This window comes from Gossypium arboreum, chromosome 1 (genome assembly GCF_025698485.1).
Source record: "Gossypium arboreum isolate Shixiya-1 chromosome 1, ASM2569848v2, whole genome shotgun sequence".
Lineage (NCBI taxonomy): Eukaryota > Viridiplantae > Streptophyta > Magnoliopsida > Malvales > Malvaceae > Gossypium > Gossypium arboreum.
Genome location: NC_069070.1, coordinates 13,706,634 through 13,733,277, shown reverse-complemented (window position 1 = coordinate 13,733,277; position 26,644 = coordinate 13,706,634). Strand labels below are relative to the sequence as shown.

Here is a 26,644-nt window from a genome sequence, read left to right as displayed (position 1 = left end):
TTAGCCACAAATGTTGGCTCATATGGATGTGATATTCATTTTGTATAGCCCATTAATGTTGGCTAATATTGATAATTATTAGAAGTATTTGATGAAAATTCTAATGGTTGTGGTTGTTTTGGTTATGTGTGTTTATGCTTAGATTGGTTATGTTTGATGTTGTGTAGGTTAGTTCAAGTAAGGGTGGCAAAAAGGCTTGGTAGATAACCTCGTTTTTGTTCACACGGGCAGGCACACAGCTTGTCATATGAGCGTGTGCTAAGCTTGTATGTCCCTTGCACCTAAATTTGGTAAAACAGAATACGCAGTAGCAACCACACGGGAGGAGACATGGTCGTGTGTCTCAACCGTGTGGAGGGAACGATCTAGTACATGGGTGTGTACCATGGTCGTGTGCTCTTAAAGGGTAGCTGACATCAGAAACAGAATGTTAAGGTTTTTGTACACGGGTGTGTCATGGCCGTGTAGGGGACACGGGTCATGGAGACGGGCGTGTGCCAAGCCATGTCAAAACCCTGTAGGTTCGAATCGAAAAAATAAGTTCACATAGGCTAGGGACACGGGCGTGTCCCGATATGTTCAGGTCGTGTGAACCACACGGGCCTTCAACATGGCCATGTTAAGAGGATACACGGGCGTGTCGTCCTTTCACACTGGCGTATGCCCCTATTTTCTTTGAAAGTCTACAAAATTTTCTAGCGTGTTTAGTTTATTCTCGAACGATTTCCAAATCGTGTTTTGGACCTCGTAGGTCTATATTAGGGCCGTTAAGAGGAAGTTTGAAAGTTTTAAAAATAGAGCAAGATTTTATGACCCGAAACTATTTATATGTATGTGTCTAAGTCTGGTAACACCTCGTATCCTGTTCTGGCGTTGAACTTGGGTAAGGGGGTGCTACAAATAATAACTTTCCCAACAAAAATAAATATAAATTTTGATTACTAGAATTTGGAAAATTTGAGTTTTCCAATGAAAGATTTGAATTTTTCAAACTGAAGTTCCAAAAAGTGAAGAACATGAAATTTTGGTATCACATTACATATATTGGTATCGCGTCAAAAATTTTGGTATTTGGCTAGAAATTTTGGTATCTATTAGAAATTTTAGTATCGTATTAAAAATTAGTACATGCTATTGTTCTCCACAAACGGGCGAGAAAAGGAAAGCTTTGGTATATCAAAGTATCTAATGATTTTCAATAGAAGTATTGGCATCACATTAAAAATTTTGGTATTCGATAGAAATTTCGGTATTTATTAGAAATTTGGATATAGTAGATTATCAAATGATATTCCTTAGAAATTTTGGTACACATTAGAAAATATGGTATAGTATTAAAATTTTTGGTATATGCTATTGGTCCTCCCATATAGGCAGGAAATGGGCAATTTAGGTATACTATCTAATGGTTTCCATTAGAAATATTGTTATTGCATTAGAAATTTTTGTATTAACTTAGAACCTGTTGATTTTGTAACTCCTTTTCATAATTTGGTGTGAAAATTGAAGGGTAAATAAACTTTGAAGGTAATGTCAACAATCTAGGCTAATTGTAAGTGATCATGGGTTTCCTTGTACCTTAATGTTATCTTGATGCTAGTATAAATATGTTTAAGTTATTGTTGATGAAATTGGTGTTGGTAATATTGGAGTTTGTTACACTTACTTTTGGCAATGATGAATTATAATGGACTAAATTTTGGTACATTGGTTGGAAATTGATCTGCCGTAATTCGGTGTAGCAGATTAAACTAGTTTTCACACTTTAGGAGCTTGAATACAAGCACTTTTGTTAATTTTTAGTTAAAGTTTTTGTAATATTATCTAAATTCAATAAAGTGTGTAATTTGAGTCTTTTATTGACCTTAAGGGTCGAATGAGGCATAAGCATGAGCTAATATACTTTGTGAGTGTGTAGGAGACATTAGAAGGCGTGCTAACTCAATACTGGTCGATGTGTAGCAACACAAAGAGTTGGATGTCGCAACATAGAGAGTATAATAGAAGAATTCCAAGACTACCTTCGGTGTCATGACGTAGTCTGAGGATATCATGACACCTCTAAAGATGCCCTGAAGATGAAACATACTGCCCTCGATGTTGCGACATAAGACCTGGTGTGTCGCAACATCACCTCTGTATGGGAAATAATTACAAGTAAGGGGCATTATGGTCCACACAATCAAGCATTAAGCATGAGGACAACAATTGACCTAGGATTAAGGACGACGACCACTTTAAAGTTTATAAATAGGCTTAACTAACACATGTTATAGAACTTTTATATTATATAATTTTCTTCCTAGTTCTAGTCCTTAGTTTTTCTCTTTTCTTAGGCTTTAAGTTTATTTCAGTTTTCGTTCTTTGCTTGGTAAAGGAAATCAAATTTTTGAAACGTGATCAAACTCTATGAGGATTCGACATTCTATTCTAATACAAATCAGGCTTATTCTAAACCTTATATTCTTGAATTATTGTTCATGCCTATTCTTTCTATCAAGTTTATATTGTTTATAAGATCCATGAGGAACTAATCCTCCTGTGGAGGATTAGCGCGTGAAGGTATGATTAATTAATTGTTTTGTAGGGTTCTCTTAAGTGGATCAGCTGTTTAGGAAAGGAAGAACTTAAACCCTATGTTGACAACCCTAGGAAGTCATCAAGGTGGGAATTAACCCAAAATTGGTATGGCCTATCTGTGAACACTTTAACCCTGAACTGGTCTAGACTGTAAGGTCGAGAGATAAGTAGTTCTTGTTGACTCGTTATTCTAGTGGAGGATCAAAAGATCCTGCTAGGATATCGACTAGTTGATTGAACAAGAAGACCTGAAGTGACAGGTAATTATGATTACCGAAATAAGCTAATCACCCATGCTCAGATTTGATAAATTTACTATTTAATTTCTCATTATTTCTTTATTTCTTTTCAGTTTATTTTAATTATTATTAAGAATCCTAAAAAATTTTCTTTTTATTTGATCATAATGTAATTCATCTAAAGTACTGATTAGATCTATTTATGCTTAGGTTAGAATTAGTTTAGTGCTCACCTTTTAGAATTAGTTTAGTGCTCACCTCCCTTGGGTATAATCCTCAAAGTGCTCATCTACTCTATTGTAACTATATTACAATCTGACCCGTACACTTGTGGATAGCGCTTTTTCATATATTTTGTGTAGGATTTCTACTCTGGACATTGGTACGTCCGGAGATAATAAGAAATACATATTAGCAAGTTTTTTTTGGAAGGTATGAAATTGTTAGATTTGTTTATGCAATTATTGAGTATATATAGTGGTTATGTGAAGTAGATGATTGTCTTATGAAGTATTGAACATGTAAATATTGCATATGCATAATTTGGCATTAAAAGGAAAAGCTATTGGTATGTTTACTTGTAGTTTATTAAATTTAAAGAAAAAGTTATGGATACCCCTATTAGATTTGACTCTGATCCAGTAGATTTATGTTGTCCTATTTCTAGGATCTCCTCTAATTTAAGCACATCAAACATGGATTAATAGTGTAGAAATATTAAACCAAGAATTAAGCACACATAATTGAGAACAAGATTAATGTATTTATTGCGTAAAAATAAAAATCAAATAACAGAATCCATCCTAGGGTTCATCTCCCTAGGTATTTGGAAAATTAGTTCATGATAGCAAATAAAAGCATCTAAAAGGCAGTATAACCACAAGAAACAAAGAAACTCATAATAAACTTCAAAGAAATCAAAAGGATACCTTCAATCTTGATGGAAATCTACTTTAGAGTCGGCTTCAATGGTGTTTTTCGAGTTGTTTTCTTTAGTATTCTCTGACGGCTCTCTCCCATCTTTTTATTTTTGTCATATATAGGCCTAAAATGCCCGAAAAACCTAAAATATGTGCATTCTCAAAGGTTTGGAGTGCGATTCACGATTTTCACACTGTCTGGTCCCATATGGCTCATATGACCTTGCACCCAACCCGTGTTGCTCCTAAAACTTGCTCTGATTTTTTTTTATTTTCGCTCATTTTTTGCTCTTTTTTTCTCCCAAATGCTTTCTTAAGAATAGAAACATGAATTTAAAGGATTAGGAGCATAAAATTCAACATTTTAAATCAAATAACATCCAAAAATGCAATAAGAATGATGCTAAAACATGTTACTTTTGGCATTTATCATCCATATACATGAAAATAGCCAAAAATTAATATATATAAGTTTTCAAAGCATTTTTAAACCAAAATTCTCAAATAGCAAAAGCTTGGAGAAGTAGAAAACACCATTACTAACATTTATGGAGCTTTCTCTCTCTAGCTTCCATTTTCTCTCTCAAAAACCCGCGAAGCCCTAGGCTGGAAGTTGAGGGTTTGATGGTGGAAATGAGAGTAGGAGGTAGTTGCCAAGTAATTTCAACAAAAACTCAAGGTGAGTGTCAAGATTATTGACAAAAATTGAAGAAAGAATAAGAGAAATGAGAGAAGAATAAAAAAGACACCGTGGAGGGTGATGGCTGGCTGCAAGGCTGAATTAGGGCTTCCTCTCTTCATTTCTTTCCCTTTAAAAATTATCCAAGTGTGCCAAAGGCCCAAGTCCACTCATTCACATCCAAAGTTTCTAAAATTTGTGGCCTACTTCCTTAATTCATAATCCAAATGCCCAAATTTATTCCATATGTCAAATATCTTATTTAAACAATATTTTTATCATCATATTTTTTAGGAATGACCAAAATACCTTTATAGGGTCAAAGTATCTTTTTGCCCCTTTTATGCCTCTAAGTACAATTTCTTCACAACAAATAGTTATTAATGGTCCCGAATTATAAAATTCTCATTTAAGAAACATCCTTGGATAATGAGCATTATACTTTTACCATTTTCTTGGTAAAAGTGAAAAAATTTCAATTTAGTCACCATACTTTCATTAGTATCCCCAAAAGTTATTTTCATCACACCAATACATATCCCAACTTATTCTTGTATCAGTGTTTCAATAATAACTCACATTTCTCATTGTAGTCAAATTACACTTTAGTCCTTAAACTTTTTAAAATTTGTTATTTGGCCTTTTGTCACATTATCATTTCTAAGATTCTTTTCATCAATTCTCATATCAAATATCAACTTTTATTTCATAAGAATCCTTTACTCGATTCATTTCTAAATTTTCTCGCCAATTCTCTTATTCGTCACCAAAATAGTGTTATATGTCTAATAGAAAATTTTGGGACATTACATTGATCGGGACAAAACTTGAAGACTTATCTTCCAACAATGCACCTTACTTTGATCATTATTATAATATTAAATTTAGCTATTTTAGCTTTTGCTTAGAAGGGATTGTAATTGATATTTAGTATGTTAGTCTTGAAAAACTTTTATATATTTGAGAGACTTGTATAGGTTTTTCTACTGAATATTGCGAGCACTTACCAAGTTCATTGAGGAACGTTACTTGTGAGAGCTCATTTGAGAAAGTAAAACCTCTCGTTGTTGGTTTTACAACCTAAGTTCTCAAGGAGAGAATTTAGTGGTGAGATGTTTAGTCTTTGAGTACAAAAGTGAGGATTCTTCACTAGGGTGTGATAGAACTATGACCATTGGTGTATTTAAGTTTAAAGATAGTTAATCCATCTCATCGAGTTAGACTCCTTAGACTTAGAGAAACCGAACTGCGCAAATAATTTCTTGTCTTTTGTTTTTTTATTGTTTATCGCAGTCTCATCATAAGTGCCCACTTCCACTATCACTTCTGCTCATACTTTATTTCTTACAATTTAACAACTAGTTAAGTCAACAATATATAATAAAAATTAATTAAAAAAAAAGTAATAGAACAAATAAAGTTAAAAATAAAACAATTTGAGCATGGCACATAAATACCCTCAAAGCTCAAAAGTATCATCAGGGATACTTTCTTTTTTATTTAACATTTTAGAAAATAATTAAATTTAAGTTTTGGTCTCTATTATGCCACATAAATACCTTTTTTTATATATTATAAGATATTGGTCAAATATCAATTTTGACATTTCAACTATACTAAACTTGAGATTTAATCTATATATTTTAATTTTGGCATAATTTAGTCTCTTCACTTTTATAATAACATCAATTTTTCTTAAGAATACTATTCCAACAAAAAATCATTTTATCATGATGATTTTGAATAGGTGTTTTAAGAAAAAAATTCTAATTAGTATTTTCAACATTATTTCTATTTAAACGACTATCAAGTGAATTTTTAAAATAATTTCAAAATGTTACACCGAAATTTTAATAGAAAAATTTTAATGATGGTAACAATTGGAGCTGGTTTTTTAAATTCGAAAAGTTGAATATTAAATCCCTAAAAATAAAAACAAGGGAATTAAATTTCAAGTGTACAAAGTGTATAGAGACTTAAAGCATATTTTAACTTTCAAATTTTTGTTGTATAATTTGATGCAAATAAATAATCAATCCAACGCAAAATATAGCCCTAAGAAACTAGTATTAGATAAACGAAATGACCTACCAATGGAAAAATTGTTAAATTTTGCTATTAGTCATGTACTTTGCGAAATTATGGATTTAGTCTCTGTATTTAAGTTTGATCACTTTTAATCACTACACCTTTTGAAGTGGTCAAATTTAGTTCTTGTACTTCTCAAAATTTGAAATTTTATTCATGACTCAAACAATAACAGCTAAATATGTTTGGTTAAATTTAATTATTAGTCTTGTGCTATGCGTACAATTGTAAGTTTAGTCCATATTTTCTAATTGGACCATTCTAAGTCCATATATTTTTCAAAATTTGAAATTTCAATCTTGAAGCAAACAACAGTGATTAATCCATTAAATGAATTTCTTGCAAGTAATATGTGGAAATAATAAATTGACAAAAACAAACAATAAAACAAATACTAAGTCCTTCATATGACAGTGGTTAATCATTTTTCATATGTTTTGTAATAGGCCCATTTCGCCCGGGCTTACACAAAAACCAAAAAAAAAAAAAGAATCAAAATAAAAAACACCAAAATTAAAGTCCAAAAACAATCCTCATACAAATTGTAACATTTTTACAAATAAACCCAGCCCAATTACTAAATAAACCCCTAACCCAAATCAACAACCCAATACCCGAATAAATTAAGTCCCTAATAGGCCCAATCCCAGAACTAGCCCAAATGGCCCAAAATTTCTGTTCGAGAAACTGAAATCCGAGCTAAACAGCGCCGCAGCTCCCACGAACGTCCCCTCGCGCCGTAAGCAACCACCAGTGGCCTTCACAACAGCCTCCAGCCAGCCGATTTCAAAGCAGGCTCATAGGGCCCAAACATTGAAGCTTCTGGAAGCCTTCGCACTATCGCCCACGAGCAGTTTCTCCATGCACAGCTGTACCTGCAACAAACCCACAAGCCACAGCAACAGAGAAATAACAAAAAAGAAAAATCGTTCTGTAATTATTATTGTTATTATTTTTTATTTCACTTGGCTATAAAAACCGAATGTAATCTGTAAAAGAAAAAACTTACGCACACTATACGCATGCAAATCGAATAGAGAGGAAATCAGTCAAAATTTTCAAGATGATTTCTGATTTGAGTTTTTCTAAGTTTTTTTTCTTTTCGATTTGCTTTCTAGAATACATCATTGTTGCATTTTTTTAAAAAGAAAAAAGAAAACAAAGGAAGGAAGCAAACCTTACCGTGCGAATACGCCATGGATCTTCTCTTTGCTTCGTTGGAATCGAAGTTGAAGGAAGGTCAAAGCTGAGAGATTATTCCTCAAAGGCACCTTATCATAGAGAGGAATCGGCGGTTAGGGGGGAATTTAGGGTTTGCTAAAGGAAAAAGAAGGAAATTAATCAAATTCGGCTAATTTAGCCATTTTAAAGGATTGGAAACGGCGCCGTTTTGACCAACTTTAATGGTTTAAAAACGACGCCATATGGTAGTCGCGACCCGATGACCCGGCCCGTGTTCGGATGAGATCCGCGTGTTTGGGCCTTAGAGGGATAATTGTGTGCAAGGTCCTCCCCCTTCGCACGAGTCGTCGATTGCGTTTTATGCATTTTACTTTGTTTTTTTTTTGAATTTGGCTCTATAATTTGCGCGTATTTTCATTTCGGTCCGCGGTACAACGCAACGTTTTGGGCTTGGGGATATTTCCAATTCTAGTCCCTTACATTTGCGCGCATTGCACATTGATCCTCTTTACGATTATTTTATTTGTAAATTGTCCCTTTTGTTTCAATTTTGTTTTAATTAAGTTTGTTTTATCCTTATTTTAACATTATTATAAAAACCATTATTATATTTTTTCTCTTTTATTCTATCATTTTAACATTTTGAATACTATTTTATATATATAATTTGTAATAAAATTCATTTTAGTTTATGTATACTATTAATTTTATATTATTTTCTTGTGAATCTATTCACATATTTTAATGTATGTATTCTTTTGTTATTTAAGGAAATCCATCTACTTTATGTGTAATTTAAATTATTATTAGGCATATACTTGGTACTTATAGTTGACCTATATATGTTATTAACGCCATGTTATTTTATACATATAGATTTTATATTTGTATATATAATTGTGTTTTTAATCTATTACATATATAATTTATAAATTAACTTAATTTTATATGCATTATTAATTCCATGCTATTTTTACAAATAATTATTTCTCAATCTATTTATATATATATATATATATATATATATATATATATATATATATATATATATATATGTTTTGTAAACCTATTATGTGTATTTCCTAAGATTATATCTTATTATGTATTCTTGCTATCCTTTCATATTTTATATATTATTAAATTTTCCTTTATTGTATATATTTTAACAAATGTTTTTAACACTTTGTATGTTATTTGATCTAAAATCTTCATTCTATAATACATATTTTGAGGATTACATATATATCTCTAGGTTGTTTTTACAAATAGTTTCAAATTCATCACATCAATTCATATATTATGTGTTCATCATTATTTAAAATTTGTCTTATACCATATTTTTCTATTTTTTTCATTTTGTTATGTATATTTTGCATTGGTTGTATTATATTAATCTATACATTATTGTTGTACTATTTCTTTCATTTTATTATTATCTCAATTGTTCTCCATACATGCTAGGAAGGATGGTTTCATTTTGCTTAGATTAGCTATATTCAATTGTTTGATTTAGTTGGTTAAATAAGGTTATGTTATCTTCGTTCACCAAGTATTGTATTTTAAGCATGTATATTATCCCATGCTAATTATTTTTCTTTTGGTTTACAAAATGTTGCTTTATAATTCCCAACTCGTTAAAATCAACTATTCCATTGAATTTCAAATAAAATTAATATGTTTTGAGTTTACAAATTTTTTTAAAAATCCTAAAATAAGGCAATGTTCAGTATTTAGAAATTCGAGAAATCGTGCCCTAACGTGCTGGGTTTTGATTTTTCATTGGACTAAATATCTGGACACCCTTTTGTAACTTTTGACCTAAGAGCTTTTGGAAGTCAAAACTCGATCGTGTTCTCAAAAGTATAAAGGATCGTGTCCTATCGTGCTGGATGTGATGCTTTATACCTTTGAAACGAGAAAGTTTTGACGACCAGCTAAAATCACTCAAATATTTTAAAAAGGAACCACATTTCAAATTTTTTTAAAAAGCCTAGACATAAGGACATCAATTAATCAATCTGGTACCAGTTTTTGGGCGTAGTAAGGGTGCTAACCTTTCCTTATACGTAACCGGCTCCTGGACCCATTTTTAAATTTACGTAGAACAAAATTATTTTAAGTGAAACAAAATGTTTTATTAAGTGATCCAATCACACCTAAACAAAAAGATTGGTGGCGACTCGACATTTGGTTTTAAAAGTCAATCCCCGTTTGTTTCAGAATAAAAAATGGTTTCGACAAACGTGTTATTATTCATATGATAATATGTTTACTGCATCAAAATTTAGAAATAGCAAAGCTTAATTCAATGAATTTAATAATTATCATTAGTTGAGGACTAAAATTTTAAATTTTGAAAAAGTATAAAGGCAGGTAGTAATAACAGAATTTAGCCTAGAACAATCATCTATCCATCCATCCGCCCGTCCACCCACCCACCCGCCAATCAATCTCTCATTTCTATTTCTGTGGGCACACCACAAGCATTCATGCCCATGCTTTAGAATTACACTCCATGCAGCAGATTTTTCAGTTAATTAGAAAAACCAAAAAATTAATCTTTATAAATGTGGAGTGATGTTCATCACATAAATTAGCTAGCTAGGTTAGGATCAGACTACAATATTCTATCTACGACAGCTAGCATGTGAGGCTCAAATTTATCCCAAGGAATAGGATGCCACAGCAGTATGGATTGGCCCCTACATCATGACCTAATTCCTACAGAGCACCACCGATGAAGAAAAAGCAGCTCCAGCCTCAACATGACATCAACAAAGACCTTCAAATCATCAAAGCAGTAGCACAAGCCTGGCACTCTCACTCCGGTACCTCTAGCTCTACCAATGAATTCGATGCTTACCCACGTCGACATTTCAAAGCTAGGCCTTCAAGATTCAAGCTTGAAGCAATGAGCAACCCATCTGTGAAGCTTAAGGACGAGCGCACTAGTATTGCTAGTACTCCACATTGGGACTTCGCCCAATCACTGTGGGATTCATATGAGCTTGTCACCCTGGCCAAAAAGCTTGAGACTGCTCTGATTCTCGATGACCCTTTTTCAGCAGCTGGGTCAGAGTTAGAAGGAAATTCAAGTAGAGCACAAAAAAGGGGAAAGGAGAGTAAGAACAGCCTTAGAAATCTGTTAAAAAGGGTGTCTTCTAGGAGATTCGTTGAAGCTGATATTAAAATCCCCCGTGAAGATAACAATGGTTTGTGATCCTTTTTCTGTTTCCTGCTAGTCTTAGGTCTATGTGAAGTATGAATTGGATTGGTGGGTCAACAGTACCACATTTTTCGTCCTGCACCAATAAACATATTGATAGTAGTTCCTTTGGTAGTCTGAGATCCAACAGATAACCTATTTTGAAGGTTATCCATCCTCTTTTCCCAAGTTTTAATTGGAATCCTCTTTTCAATATCTGTGCATTTGGAGTCGTCTAAATGTTGTTCAGATAACACATTAAAAATTATAATATATTTTTATTTACAAGTGGAGTTATTTAATGTGAAGAACCAACTCATTTCTGATCAAGTTATTTGATGTCTAGAACCACCAAACTTGTAGGCTTACACATGGAACAAGGTTTTTAGGATATATTTCCAGCGTTGCCACAATTGTCAGCTAGGCCTAGGCTTCCATTCACCTCAAGCATATTATTAGTTTCTTCAATCACATCGATATTTTATTTTTTATTTGCATTACAATTTAGGGTCCTACTTTGGAGTACTTGAGGTGTTAACACAAAACTTGAATCACTTGCTTCTTTGAATTGTTGGCTCAATTACTTTAAATTTAACTGTTTGATTACTTCCAACAGTCAGGGTCGGGTCGGGTGCTAAGACTGATGAACCATTCACGTTATCTCAGTTAACAATTGGACAGGATCCAGAAGGCAACTCGATCAATACTATAGTGGCTTGATTAGATATGTTGTATATATATATATATTGATTCTGCTGGAATTACTGCATACGAAGGTAATGTATATGTGTATACTATATATTAGTATTCATAAATAATTTTCAATTAACAGCAACTACATATCAGGCCACACCTAAGAGCAATTACTATGCTATCCAAGCAAAACTTACAAAGAAAAAGAGAAAAAAGAGAACACAGAGTCTTGGTAGCTCTCCAAGACAGTGACAGGTCATTTATTTAACTAGTGTATGAGCAGCAATACTTCATATATTTAAGTTACGTGGCCTGTCGTTAAATCATGATCGACATGCTTGCTCCAAAAGTCTCAGACTCTAGTGCATTTTGAAGGTCTTCCATTTGCACAGTTCAAAGGCTTTGTGTTTCTGCTGGATGTAGCCATCAGCTTGAGAATCAAGGGTGGCTTCATCAACGGTCTCTGCATGCTCAACCACCTGAACCTTCTTTCGGGAGTTTGCCGTTGGGGACCGCTCAGCGCACTGATCTTCTTCTGGAAACTCAACCTTGTTGTTGAAGGCCTTGTGGACATTGGGGTACTGAGGGGCACCAGGGATCATGGTGGCTGATCTTTCCATTCGGGAAAGATGAGCTTGGTAGTCTTGGGACGTGGTGTCCCAACCGGAATTCTGTCTGGGAGTATATACTAAGCTCCTTCTCATTGTTGTCTGTACTACTCCCTTCGCTTCCAACTATGGCTATGAGTAAGCTTGTAATATTAGAAGCTGCACATTTATAGCAACCTTATATTATTTATTCGTAAGTGATAAGATTGCATCCTGTTCGCTGCTTTATCAAGTTGGATTCAGTTTAATCACATATAAAGACGGAGGAATAAAATATAGGTAAAAGAAAAAGAACCAACGACAGAAAGATTTGGTTAGAATGTGATGTCACCTGCTGCATTATTCAATGACCTATACAGGAATCAGAATTTCTTTATGATAGTGAACACGTGTTTGAGGTTCCAGTGGCTGGTTTAGGAGACACGTTTGTTAGAGCCAAAAAGATACCCTGAAAAGCAGATCCTCTCGAATTTTGCTAATGGGAATCAAACTAATTTGCCATCAACCCCTCTGAAAAAAAAGTTCCAGAATCGAATCCTTAGCATCAAGAAAAATTATTTTAAGCTTGCCTGCTTTCTCGGAACTATTTCACTGAAATATCTTGAGTAAGATATTGGAACCCCCTGCATAGTTGGATCACATTCTTATAAAAACACTACTTGCAAATTGCAATGAAAATTGTTTTGAAGTGCATTAATGCAAGAGTATAACATAATTACGAAAAAACTGTTGCTAGTAATAGGAATCGTTTACAGCTACTCTAACCTCTTAGTCTGAGGCCGTGTTGCTTTCTTCTCCTTTAGAGTGATTAACACTTGTAATTCTTACAATTTCTTCTTCTTTTACAAGAAAAAAGAAAAGAAATTCCTTCCTACACCCATCTTATCATTAAACATTGTAATATACCCCCCAACTGACCAATTACTGATGATGATCAGAGCCATTTATTTCCAACTATGAACTATCGTGAGCACAAAATGACAGAAACATCAAGATGAGATAGATGCCAACATTTGCTTTTACCCAACTGAACAGGACTTCCACTTAGTGTAACTTATCATTCTAAAATATATACCGTTCGATGTTATCAAAAAGCTTACTTGTTAGGCAAGCGAGCCCTCTTTGGCTTCTTTTGATTCCAACATGGTCAAAGCAGAAGAAGAAACTCCTCTGTTTTTTATCTTTCCTGGCTTTGGGGGTTTCCTCAGAATCGTCACGGACTCCCATCAAAGAGCTCGTACCTGGAGACTCGGGCGCCAAGATGGAGTTCTCTGAAGCAAAAATTCGAGGAGGAATAGCTGTTGGCTCAGGAGGACACATACCAGAAATAAAATTTAGGAGCATCTGGATTATTTCACTGAAATTAGGACGAGCATTTGGGTCCTCCTTCCAAGATGATGTTAGAATGATGGCCAATTCCTCCGGCAGGTTTTCAGCACTAGGCCTCACATTCTGTATTGCAAAACATCAGCTAAATTTAACAATACTTGAAATACAAAAGGTTTTAGCACACAAGCTACTTTAATCAATCAGTATAACACGACTGGACTAGAAACGTTACATGGGGGGTTATTACCTTAAAAGCAGCTGAATATGCTGCCTGGAGATTTGACATGCCTTCAAATGGTAACTTGTTGTGCAGGAGCTCCCATAGCACAATCGCAAAGCTGTAGGCATCCACTTTATGGTTATAATGCTTCTTTTCTCCTTGCCTTAATGTGACAGTGCTGTACAACTATCATAGTTTAGCCACACAACCAAGATTAATTAGTGGTTTAGTATGAAAAGGACTGAACAACAAACCAAGGTGAAAATATAAGTACCTCTGGAGCCATCCAGCGGTATGTTCCTGTTTCAGCGGTATGTTCCTCTCGCGCTAAGCCAAAATCTGCTAGTTTAACTGTTCTATTGTCTGCTGTCAAAAGCAAGTTTTCTGCAGAGAGAATATGCAGATACAGTGAAAATTATGACCTCCCAATGCTATGTTGAATCATTCGTGTCGCTAGCATCAAGTTTTCTGTTTCAACCGTTTGAGGGGGCATTAAAGATGGATGTGCATAACTTCTAGTTAAGCAGGATTAAGTTGTAACACATAAGTTAACTCACACAACTGGTTCTCTTATGTCAAATGTTATTATTTTCTTTATAGCCATTATACAAGTACAGCAAAACAACAACAGACAAATATAAGATGACAATAAAACATGAGACCCTAGTTTCACCACCTAAAACAATCAACATGCAGCTTAATAGACTTAACGGTAATGATTTTATACCTTTTGTGATACTATCTTTAACAGGACGAGTGAACCCAACATCTGGAAGAGATTCAATTTGGTTTCCATTGGAAGCAAATCCATGCTTTTCTCCAATTATATCGGATGCAACTGATTTTTACTTATATAATACAATTGGGGCTTTTATAGGTTCCTTGATGCCAACCAACTGCATCAGATTTATATGCAACACAATACTTGCATGTCAAAATGCCCGGCTCTACACAATTTTTCATTCTGAATACTGAGCTGAAATTTAATATTTGCCTTACAACTTCTTAGAGTTCCCACCCCTTTTCACATGCATGAACTGCATAATCTTCTTGCATCCCTTCATAGTTCTTAGAGATGAAAAAACTCAATAAAGCCCACCGGCAATCAAGAAACTAATTCACTTAATTGATGTGGCCATCTGATTCAAAATTGCCCTATGCCTCCGTAAAGCAAAATCCAAACCTTATCCACGTTCAAATTTCAAAACCCAGAAAATGCAGATGTAAAATGAGAGAATTACCAGGCTTCAGATCACGGTGTATGATCCCATGAGAATGCAAGCATTCCATACCACAAGCTATATCAAGTGCGAAACCAATAGCAACACGCATATCTAAGCACCTCGGCCGCATGTTCAGCAAATACTTCCGTAGAGTCCCACCCAGCAGAAGCTCAGTAACTATCACCATTACAGGCTCCTTGCAGGCACCAATAAACAGTTAAAGACAAGGGTTCAACAATCAGAGTTAGAATTGAACGAAACTATTACAATGGCTAGTCAAGTATTATCATCACTTAAACATCACATAAGCAACTATGCTAAGGGAACTGTATCCAATCCTACCTTCACTAGATTTTTATGCTGCACTCTAGACAACATTGCAACCTCTCTTGCAAACCGTCCTTCTCTCTTGGCTATCTCCTCAGGAGTTTCTCCCTTATGAAGTATTTTAATTGCAACAGTCTGGTTTTTAGATCTGCAAAAAGAGGAGACAAAAGAAAGAAAGTTGAGAGAGAAAAGGTGACATTGCTACAAACAATATATATATATATATAAAAAATTACGGATAAAACGGGCTGAAAACATATTCAAGATCTCAATCCAGATGCAACTAAGTATAATTCAATGAAAGTCTTCACTATTTTACAAGAAGAATTAGGTATTCCCACTCCCCAGTTTCTGTTTGGGAAACAGATAAAAGTTTTAGACAAAATGGGGAAAGAATAGAACATAAACTAGACATGAATGCCTGGAATATCAGCTAAACGTAAAACCCACAAATAAATCAGAAAGACTACTAAGTCCCCCAATTGATAGATTTTGAACAATGTAATGATGAAGTAGGTGAATTTGGCAAAGAGAAAAAAAAGTTGGGACTCACAGTGAAGGCGTTACCCAGAAAAATACAAACCAGTAATCAAAGAAGGAAACAAGTAAAGGATTTTGCAAACTTACTTTCCCTCATAGACCTTGGCATGAGCTCCTTCTCCGATTCTTGGACCAACAAAGAGATGCTTTGGATCAATCAACCATTTAGCATCCAATTTGAACTCATCAGCCGTGTAAATCCTACTCCCAGAATCCATAATTCTAAAAGAGGAAAGGGCTCAAACATCTATATCTAGCAAGTAATCATCATAAAAGTTTACCCCCTTTGTAAATAGTAAAAAAAACATATATCAGAAACTCGAAAAGATGGAAGCTTTTTCAATGCTCATTCATTCACCAAAAAGCTGGAGTTATGGGAAGAGAGTGAGAGAAGCAGAAAAAGATATGATCTGGGGTGGTGAATGTTTTCGATAATAAACCTCAAAGATGCAATGTTTCATAAGTGTAATGGGTTGGATGTGTCCTAAATGAAAGAAGGCAAAAGAAACGAACCCCACGTGTACTGTACTGTAGTTAAAGATGGAGGAAAGTAGATGGTATGATGAAAGATACCCCAAACTACAGCAAAGTAAGGAAAGCAAGGGAAGATACGTTGAAAGTCCAATCTCCAAACATGTGTCATCAAAACTCATAGGGAAAGAAGACTAGAACAACATCAAATCTGCTCTTCATCATTTCCTAATCTTTCTCCTTCTAGTTCAACTTGACTGACTCCTTTTATTTCACTCCATCTGGGTGCTGTCTTATAACAAGAGTGCTAATGTAAAGTTAGATTTTTCTATAGCCGGCAATTAACATGATGATTTTCTTTTTCTAAATATTTTTTGACATTTAATTACAATTTGAGGACAAACAAATATAGGTTATTAGAAATCTTCATAAGCATAAAGCCACATAATTATTTTTAGATTTGTTCATGAATTCTATCTTGACTCGATTTTAAAAAAAAAATTAAACTCGGGCCTAAACTTGACTTAGCCTAACCAACTCAAAAGCCTATATTAACTTCTAACTTAAGGTTTTGGATGAATTAGTTAAGAATTAATATAGTTATTACCTTTTGGTCTCAAATTAACTTAACTAACTAACATAAGTTATTTATCTTTTGACTTTATAGTTTAAATTGGGTTAAATCAAGAGATGTTTGATAAATTATTCTTTTGACCTCATCTAAAAACTTACTAGGGTCGTCAATCTAAGGTTTAATTGCACTCAATTTAATTCAACTAATTCTAAAATAAACCCTAATTCTTCAGTCAATTAATTCCACCTTTGCTCGTTAATCTCCCTACGAGTTTAGTTCCTCGTGAATCTAGATGCAAATTTCACTAATTTCAATTCAGGCATTCAAACAAATATAAAAATAACAAAGAAGGGAAAAGAGATTTTGATCCATTGGGATGTCGATTGGGCGCGAAACTGAAAACTCGTTTAACAGTCGTTGAACAAAACTCGATCATAATCCGAACTAAAATTGCAATTGAATCCAAAGCCGAAGTAGCAATAAATTCCCAATTAACAAACCTTAAATCCATAAACTAAAACTAAAACTAAGGGAATAAGCTCCATCAATTAGGTATTAAGTGTTGCTATATATAGTCTGCTATTTTCTGATCATATTAGGTCAAATACAAGTGATTAAGACGGATTAAAATGGCTTGTCAGACGAAAACACCCTTAGCTATAATTTGGCCTCGTTGAATTGATGTCGCGACACCACAAGACCAGTGTCATGACATTTAACATGAAATTGGAACTTCCTTGGCCTTAAAGTTGGGTGTTGCGACATTGCACTCTAGTGTCGCGACATCAAAAGTGAATGATTTCTCCTGAAGGTTCAAAGTAGAGTGCCATGACATTGACATCTTTAATACCCCAATTTTGCTTTAAAGTTGATGATTGTGACACCACCGGCGGATGTCGCGACACCTCTGGTGGATGTCGCGACATTGAAGTTGTTTCTTCGATTCATTGGCCTAAAATGGTGTCCTACACACTCAATTAACCCAGTAGTCTTTCATTAGGCCTGGATTGTCCTAACAGGTCATCAAAGCACTCAAAAACACTTATTTTATTGAAGTTGAATATGAAATACTAAAACAAAAAACTCCTAGAAAGCTAATCAAATTACCTGAAAATAAGCTAATTAAATGATAAAAAAAACCTAATTTTGGCAAATTAGTTGGGACTTAAATCATCAGTTGTATTGTGAGAAATATAATAGATCATTACTCTAGGTAAGGCCCACAAATGTAGGCTAAAGTTGAACTACGTAAACAATATCAATGTTCATCTTTACATATATGCACTTTTGGTTTCACGATTGAAACTATGACTACAGTTTCAAGCACTATTTTAGCAACAGTTTTCTGTTTACTGAAGTGCGTATCCCATCGTTTCTATAATTGGTGTCAAAGCCTCTCTCTAAACATAAATAACAATTATCTTGGTTGATATACTTGTTTGGAATGGAATGATCTTCAATCTCATGCCCCTTATGCTCAATGGAGTAAATTGTACATATTGGAAAGCTAAGATAAAAGTGTTCTTTAAGTTAATGGATGAATGAGCTTGGAGGATTGTTGTAACTGGATGGACTCATCCGTTAACTGAAACTGAAAGAGTAAAAACTCTCAAGGCCAAGGCACCCTGGACTACTGAAGAAGAAAAGACTGCTGTTACCAACTTTAAAACCCTTTATGCTATTTTTTTGTTGGGTAGATGGAGAGGAGCTCAAGAAAATCTCTGAGTATGCTGAAGCCAATGAGGTCTAGGAAATTCTAAAGACAACCTATGAATGGACTAATACATTGAAACAATCAAAGCTTCAAGTCTAGAAAACTAAATTTGAGATTCTAAGGATGTAGGAATCAGAGACCATTTGAAAGATCTATGCAAAACTCTATGACCTAAACAATCAAGTTTTTGCCTTAAGGAATGAGTACTCAAACTCTAAACTTGTAAAAAAGGTTCTTAGGCCAATACCTGAGAGGCTCAATATTAAAGTAACAACCATAAAAAAGGCCAAGAATATTGATGCATGGGAATTGATGAGCTAATTGGATTTCTCAAAACTTTTGAAATCAAGATGGAAAAGGCTAAGAAGGGCAAATTGAAATTTGAGAAGAATATAGGTTTTTATGTGGCTGAAACTGTGCCCATTAAATAAAGCACTATTATCAAATAGATGTAAGAATAGTTGGCTTTACTTACTCAATGGTTTAACAAGATGGATAAAAAATTAGTTTTGGAAGGAATAAAAATTTTGAGTCATCTAAGGCTATCCAAAAAGGAGAAAGAAAAAAATAAAGTTGAGTTAAATGAACTTGGTAAGGAGAAGAAATAAGGAATTCAATGTCATGAATGTAATGGCTTTGGGCATATCCAAACAAAATATGTAAATACCCTTAAAAAGAAAAAGAGATAATCACTATGTGACCTAGAGTAATGAGGAAACCAACTTAGAATCAGAGCAAGATAATGAACAAGTGAGAAACTTTGTTACTTTCACATCAAAGGTGGATAAACCAGATGCTTTTGAGTGTGAATCAGTGACCACCTCCGAATGTACTAATGTCAGGAGTGTGTATACTGCTACAAAAGATAGGAAATTAGGTGGTGTCCACAAGTGTACGAATTAAATTGTAATATAGTTTGTTAGTACAATGAAGTATTAAGAGTATTTCGAGGGTTGTACCTAAGGGATTACAATTTAGGGAAAACTGATATTAAGTTAATTACCAGAAATAATTACTAATCTACTTAAGTCACGAATTAATAATGTTAATCTGGAAACAAGATGATAATAATAAACTAATTGAACTAAACCTAAATCTACTCCTAGGTTAATGTATCTGCTTCTCTTATTCCTTGTTTTGACTATGCGAGTTCTTTTAGCCTAAATCCAATTGATTTACTTGATTAATTATTGATGTAGGATTCTAAATAATTGGCTAGTAATTAATCTAGTAAGACCTCTCAGCCTTCTATTAACTTAACTAGTCGACAAGAACTACTTATCTTTCAATGTCACGATTCAAGCCGGGGCAGGATAAGGTTTTCACGTATAAGCAATACCGATTTCAGTTTCATTCCCACCTATATGATTTCTTTGGGTCATCTATCCTAGGGTTTAAGTTTTTCCTTCCCCAACCACTAATTTTCTAAGTGATGCTTGGTAGGCAATACCGATTTTGGGTTCATTTCTACCTAGATGACTTCTTAGGGTCGTCAATCCTAGGGTTTAATTGCACTCAACCAGATCTAACCAATCCAAATGAAACACTACCTTCCAATCAATTAATTAAGTTAATACAGTTGAAACATGTAAAATATGTATAAAGCCTAAATTGATTCTAATCTTTACACAAACATTCAATTAATAATGTTAAAGAAAGAAATATAAATAATAGAATAAAGGAAAAAGATGTTCATGAATTTATCGATGAAAGCGTGGTTCTAAAATAATATCCACTCGTGAAAGTCTCACTTCAGAATAGGATCTTCCGATTACAATAACATACATAAACTAAGCAAAATTTAATAAGGAAATAAAAATGTCAAAATAACTTCTGTTTCCCTAAAATTATGTGTTTAATCTGATCCTAATAAGCTTTGTATAGGCTAAACTCAGAATATTAAAGTGCCTAAACTATTCTTGAAGTAATTAGAGTTCAATTAGGAAAAATACTCCTAATTGCCCTAAAAAACATAGCTGTCACATGCAGGGATTTTTGGGTCTTGCAGAAGTCGTGTTGCAACATAGAGGGTGTATCGCGACACAGTATTGGCGTGTCGCGACACAGCAGACAGTTTCATTCCAGGACTTATTTTTTCTTTTTTCTTTAGTGTTGTGACATTGGTGTCTTGGTGTCGCGACATGGACATTAGTTTTGGTTTGAATATGCATCTTTAGCTCCTGATTTGTACTACAAGACCATGTAACTTTATTTAGATATATAAGATGTAATAAAAACTACTAAAAAGCATAAATTAGTACTTCAAACATGGAAACCTAAATATATACTAAGATGCTTTGATTTAACTATTAACCAAGCTAAAGTTATGTGTAGAAAGGGATGTAAATAATAGTGTTATTCATGGAAAATCAATAAGATGAGTGTAATGAAGAAAAGAAACATGAAGAATTGATGAAATCCTACAATTTCATGTTGAAAAAATGAAATATTTTGCCTGATGTTATGTAACACCCTTCACCCGACCCGATCGTCGGGTTTGAGCTATGGAATGCTATAGTCGATGCTAGAGTAAATACAATCAAATATAATACATTGTAAAATAAAAATCATTTAAACACAACAATTACATAACATAATCACATCATACAACCTTTCTCGAGTTTATATGAGCCTATGAATGCTCTAAGATTAACCTAAAATTGAAGCAGGACCAATTTGCATCATTTTTAAAATTTTTCATTTAACATCGTGATGTGGAGGGTTTTCTCATCATGACGTGACTAAATGTTTTGACATCATTGTGATGACAGGGTTCCTCATCATGCTATGGTCTAAAGTTCAAGCCTCATTGCGAAGACCATTGCTTGACATTGCGATGTGGACTCTATTTTTGGCTCGAACTATGTCTTTTGATACTTATTTCATTCAACCGAGCCATGGCATACAATTGGTGCATCAACACTCACTCAAACCTGCATAAGGACATTCCAAAATATACCTATTCACCACATTCAACCAAATTCAAGTAACCAATCCAACCTAGCTTTCAGGTGATGCCAAACCATTCCAACTTAACTTATTTAAGTTCAACCTAACAAATCATACATTAGTTCATTCTAAAACTTTATTTACCATGTCATTTCCCATTCATTTGGTTATAAAAACATCACATACCTAGTTTGACACTTAGCCAAAACATACACAACTTTAAAATCCATAATCAAAGCTTAACCTAAAGTTCAAGCAAACCAACATTTCCAAGCTAGCACACTTTAATACATGTAACAACCCGATTTTCAATGGTGCCAGAAATGGTGGTTTTGAACCACGTTCTCCAATAATTGAGTCCATAAATATTATTAAGTAATATTTAAATTTATATTGAATTTTTTCTAGTGAAAATTTTTAATTGGATAGTTAGTTAAAATATAAATGAATTGACCCTAAAGTTAGTGGTGTCAAAAAATGAGGTATCAGGACCTTCGATTCCGTAAACCGAGCTCTTAAACATTTTTATTAAATATTTACAAAGTTATTGTATAGGAGAATTGAATTTTGGATTAGTAAATTTTTCGATTTAGCGATTAATTAAACTATAAGAATTAAATCGTAAAAACCAAAAAAGTTAATCACTATTGATTTTTATTAGTTAAAAGGATTAATTAGTAAATGTTCAAGAATATATGAAGAAATTGAGAGCCTCGTCATTACGAGCCCTAGCCCAACCGCTCGAAACAGTGTCTTCTCTTTTCCTCTGTTGTTTTTTGTTCTCCCGACACCTCAAGCACCCATAGTTCTTCAATTTTTCTTGTTTCTAAACATTAATCCTTCAATTTTTAGTAATTTCTTTCATAAATATATCCTCCAAGTTGTAACACCCTTTGCTCAGCCCGGTTGTCGGACCTGAGTTATAGGATGTTACAATAAAACATGGACTTACAAAACCATTAGATAAATCTTTTTTTAAGTCATTATAATTCAATATGAAATCTTTGAACAAAAACACGTTGCTAGAAAGGAAAGGAAAGGAAAATGAATTTCTACCACTGTCTATCAGTTAGAAAACTGTTGACCTGTCATCAAATGTAGTTGTTAATTTGGGTCAATTCCGCACTTAACGAGCTTGTTTTATAAGCAATTTAGGATTTTATACTATGTTTTCAGTAGTTAGGCCTTAAGAGTAAAAGTTAATAAAATAAGTGTTTTTAACACATTTTGTGGATGTTGTGACCTAATAGGCCGATATGAGCCTTAGGTTGTGCTAATATGTTCAATTGAGTAGGATGAAGATATAAAGGCCCAATTGACATGGAAGTAAAGGACGAGTGATGTGCAAGCCTCCTGGGACGTCAAAGTACCAAACAAATGACACAAGGCTGGAAGTGGGTGTTGTGCCACACCATTCAAGGGGTGTGGCGCGACACACATTGATGTGCTACCCAAGTTTATCAGGGTTATTTTTGTCCACGCAATTAAACTTATACAAAGACCTAAGAAGTGCTGAAGACTTAATTTGCGTTGCCGAAACCTTTATAAATAAGACATTAGGGGTTGAATGTAACTAAGTCGTCCTAGATACCTTCAAAAAACCCCTAGTAGTTTAGGAGTAGGATTAGATTATTTTCTTTTCGGTTTTTTCAATACTTTTTGTTTTTCCTCTTGAAATCAGTTTTGATTCAAGAATCTATCTATTTAATTCAAGTACTTCAGTTTGTGTGCTTTTGCAATTGATTTAATTCTTTATTCCAATAAAGAGATTTACTACTTTGTTACTCATTCGATATTCAATCCACGGTTATTCAAATCTCTTTTCTCTTTCGAGTCTATCATGTTCTTCACATGATTTGTTCAATCAAAGAAGAGAATATGAATAACGTAAGTAGCTAAATCCCTTAGAGGATATTAATGAGTGAATAGGGATGTGATTAATAAAGGATTTAGGGTTTCTTGAGAAAGATTAGTTGGTATGAATTACGTATGTTTAATCCACTAGGATTGACAACCCTAAAAAGTTACCATAGGCTAGATGAGGTTGAGAGATAAGTTAAATTAATTAAATCGTAATTTATCTTAGTTGAGAAAGTGAGGTTAGGAGATAAGCGAGTATCAACCAATCGATTAGTTAATTAGAGACCAGGAGATAATAATTGGTTAATCGGTAGCTAATTCACCCTAAAACCCTAATCCAAAGTTAGTTACAAACCCTAAAGCGAGTTAATCTTCTTAATTGGTTTGTTGATTTATTTCGTTTGTTTATTTTTTTGTATTTATTTATTTTTATCTCTTCAACTTATTTTATGGTTTATCATAATATAGGGATTAATTACTACTACTTGGACTTGTTATTGTAAAAATGTTTTCATTATTTATTCCATCCTCCATTGAGTACAATCATCGGAATACTTTCAAGTATTTTATAAAACTATATTACAATTTGACTCGTGCACTTGTAGACACCACCGGTCTTAATTCTTATATTTTTGGTGTAATATTTATTCTATCAACGGTAACACATTTATAGAGGGTCAACTGTCCTCTAGGAATTTTGATAACGCTATGAGTGTTCGCCAAAACAATCCACCGATAATTATCCAGAAGTAAGTGCATATTTATCGCATGCAAATATTTCTATTTCAAGCGTACTAATAGTCTACGCTAACATTAAACAAGTATCACAATAGAGTAACTACATATATATACATCTCATTCAAAACATTGTCATTCTTTCACGTACAGTTCTGCTAAATGGACCCTATATATATGCCATTAACCTGGGTAGAGTTAAAAATAATTCTATTGAAACATAAGCTAGATAGTGTAAATTGTGGATCAATCTGCCTACTGAGTTCCGCCAAAACTCTACAAGGAAAGGAAAAATTAAACGAGGTAAGCATTAAATATGCTTAGTAAGTTCATAGATTTTAATACATTAAACTCACCTAGCAAAACATTTAAACACACATATAACTTAACTAAATTCTTGATCCTGTTAACACATTACACATGTACAAGTTGAGTACATCCCATTCAAACATATAACCTATCCATCATTTCGTTACTCATTCATACATCAATTCATACAAATCATACTGTTAGCATTTTTATTTCAAGAACAATCAACATGATGAATCAACATGAATACAAAGGAATACGTGGGTAACCATCCTGTAACCTCCCCAACCCGTTCTAGAAGTTATGGTTAGATCATGAAGACTACAGTATTAATCAAAATGACTAACCCCATAGACCATAAAAACCCTATTTTATCTCACTTTGGTAAAATTGCGGTTACATTAGAATTAGTTTGAAAACTTTCACTTATTTAGCCATCTATACTTAAGATCCCTTTTACTAATGATAGTGCGTTTTTGGGAAATTCGTTGTTTATTGCTTTGTTTTGAAAAAAAAAACTCATTATCTTTTAATGTAGTGGAAAGATACTAATCTTGTTAGGCTTTAGTTAAGTCGAGCAACATATCTGATTTGTGGAATTCGATCAACTCTTTGTGGATTTCGTGCTTCAATTAAATACAATTCTGGATTCTCTTAAACCCTCGTCTCTTGATTTTCTATTAATGTTCATCTTCTACATAAAGTTTATTATGTTTTTGAAATCCATGAGGAACTAATCCTCTTATGGGGGATTAGTAAGTAGAGGTACGATTAATTGATTGTTGTGTAGAGTTTTCTTAGAGGATCAGTTGTTTGGGAGAGAAAGAACTTAAACCCTAGGCTTGACGACCTTAGGAACTCATCTAGGTGGGAATTAACCCAAAATTAGTATGGTCTATCCATGAACACCTTAGCTCCGAACTGGTCTGGACTATGAGGTTGAGAGATAACTAGTTTTCCCGACTCGTTATGCTGGTGGAAGATCTAGAGATCCTACTAGGGTAACGACAAGTTGATTGAATAAGGAACGTGAAGCAACAATTATTTATAACTACCAAAGCGAACTAATCACCCATGCTCAGATCTAATTCAGTTTCCATATCAAATTTCTGAGAGTCTTCCCTTTATAGTATTTTATTCTTAATTTATAAAAATACCCAAAAATCTTTCTTTATGTTTATTCGTAATATAATTTATTTAAAGTACTAATAAGCTCTATTTGTGCTTAATTTAGAATTAATTTAGTGCTTGCCTCCCTTTGGGATGATCGTCAAAGTACTCACCTACTTTGTTGTAACTATATTACAACTTGACTCGTATACTTGGAGACAAGTCGGTACGTTAGGAGGCGGTCAAGTTGTTGGAATCATTTTCGAGGAGGCAACATCACTATATTGATTTTAATTTTTTTTACTTAATAAAATAATTAGGAAATTAACAAATAATAGATATGGGTTCTATATTTTAACTTTATTGATACCCTATTATTTATTTTTTTTGTTTGTTTGTTTTTATGATTTCAAGGTATAGGAAGACATTCGCAAGGATTCTTACATATCTAAAATGATTAACAACTAATTCTTTACAGTTATACCATAGATCAAGCACCAATAATATTTGACCTTTGCAATCTAATAAGTAACCTTTAATGACATGATGCAAGCATTAGGAGTTTTTTTTATGCAGTGTGGTTGCGCTCTAGTATTACACGCCCCATTATTTATGGTCCTCATTTTGAATTAAATCATTCATTACTAACCTGGATTTCTAATAATGTCAAATTTAATAATTATAAAATAGAGGATCTTATAGCCTTCCTCCAGTAGTTTAAACACATATGCAACACTATTGCTTATGTTGGGGTTCCAACAGATACTATTAAATTATTACTAATACCATTCGCATTGGATGAGAAAGCGAAAGCCTAGTTAGATGCAGTTCTACCTAACACTATCATTACATGAGCTAATTTTGTGTGATTATTTCTTCGACAGGTTTTGCCTATGACTAAGGTATTCAGTATTTATGAAAAATTATTTTAATTCAAACAGTGCATTACTAAAACATTAGGGCAAGCATGGGAAATATTCAAAACAATTCTTGGGTCAGTGCTAGGAGGAGACATACATTTTGCGGTCTAAATCCAACATTTCCACGATGGATTAGATAGCCAAAATAGGAAAAAATTTGACATTATAA

General features: G+C 33.6%; 2 protein-coding genes and 1 long non-coding RNA gene across 5 annotated transcripts; 1 reads left to right on the top strand and 2 right to left on the bottom strand.

The window, feature by feature from the left end:
* Positions 1 to 6,914: 6,914 nt before the first annotated feature.
* Positions 6,915 to 7,887, bottom strand: LOC108481958 (uncharacterized). The gene is made up of 2 exons (XR_001870796.2): positions 7,689 to 7,887; positions 6,915 to 7,381 (listed from the first exon to the last, which is right to left on the bottom strand). It is a non-coding gene; the product is annotated as an uncharacterized LOC108481958 (long non-coding RNA).
* Positions 7,888 to 10,136: 2,249 nt separating this feature from the next.
* On the top strand, positions 10,137 to 12,157 carry LOC108483246 (uncharacterized). The gene is made up of 2 exons (XM_017786534.2): positions 10,137 to 10,900; positions 11,510 to 12,157. The coding sequence occupies exons 1-2, from the start codon at positions 10,426 to 10,428 to the stop codon at positions 11,611 to 11,613; spliced, it is 579 nt and encodes a 192-aa protein (XP_017642023.1). The 5' UTR covers positions 10,137 to 10,425; the 3' UTR covers positions 11,614 to 12,157.
* Positions 11,663 to 16,612, bottom strand: LOC108483245 (serine/threonine-protein kinase STY13-like). Of its 3 annotated transcripts, none has more exons than XM_017786531.2 (8): positions 15,921 to 16,610; positions 15,309 to 15,441; positions 14,985 to 15,162; positions 14,018 to 14,127; positions 13,771 to 13,929; positions 13,295 to 13,646; positions 12,526 to 12,817; positions 11,663 to 12,353 (listed from the first exon to the last, which is right to left on the bottom strand). In XM_017786531.2, the coding sequence occupies exons 1-7, from the start codon at positions 16,049 to 16,051 to the stop codon at positions 12,783 to 12,785; spliced, it is 1,098 nt and encodes a 365-aa protein (XP_017642020.1). In that variant the 5' UTR covers positions 16,052 to 16,610; the 3' UTR covers positions 11,663 to 12,353; positions 12,526 to 12,782. The 3 variants fall into 3 exon arrangements, with proteins under 3 accessions (XP_017642020.1, XP_017642021.1, XP_052883389.1); XM_017786532.2 differs by having other exon boundaries at positions 12,526 to 12,704; XM_053027429.1 differs by lacking the exons at positions 11,663 to 12,353; positions 12,526 to 12,817 and having other exon boundaries at positions 12,873 to 13,646; positions 15,921 to 16,086; positions 16,347 to 16,612.
* Positions 16,613 to 26,644: the final 10,032 nt, after the last annotated feature.

Coding starts and splice junctions, on each gene's coding strand:
- LOC108483246 (XM_017786534.2), top strand. CDS start 10,426: ATGAAGAAAAAGCAGCTCCAGCCTCAACATGACATCAACAAAGACCTT. Junction 10,901..11,509: donor CCCCCGTGAAGATAACAATG/GTTTGTGATCCT, acceptor TACTTCCAACAG/TCAGGGTCGGGTCGGGTGCT.
- LOC108483245 (XM_053027429.1), bottom strand. CDS start 16,051: ATGGATTCTGGGAGTAGGATTTACACGGCTGATGAGTTCAAATTGGAT. Junction 15,442..15,920: donor GCCAAGGTCTATGAGGGAAA/GTAAGTTTGCAA, acceptor CTCTTTTTGCAG/ATCTAAAAACCAGACTGTTG. Junction 15,163..15,308: donor AGCATAAAAATCTAGTGAAG/GTAGGATTGGAT, acceptor GGTGCCTGCAAG/GAGCCTGTAATGGTGATAGT.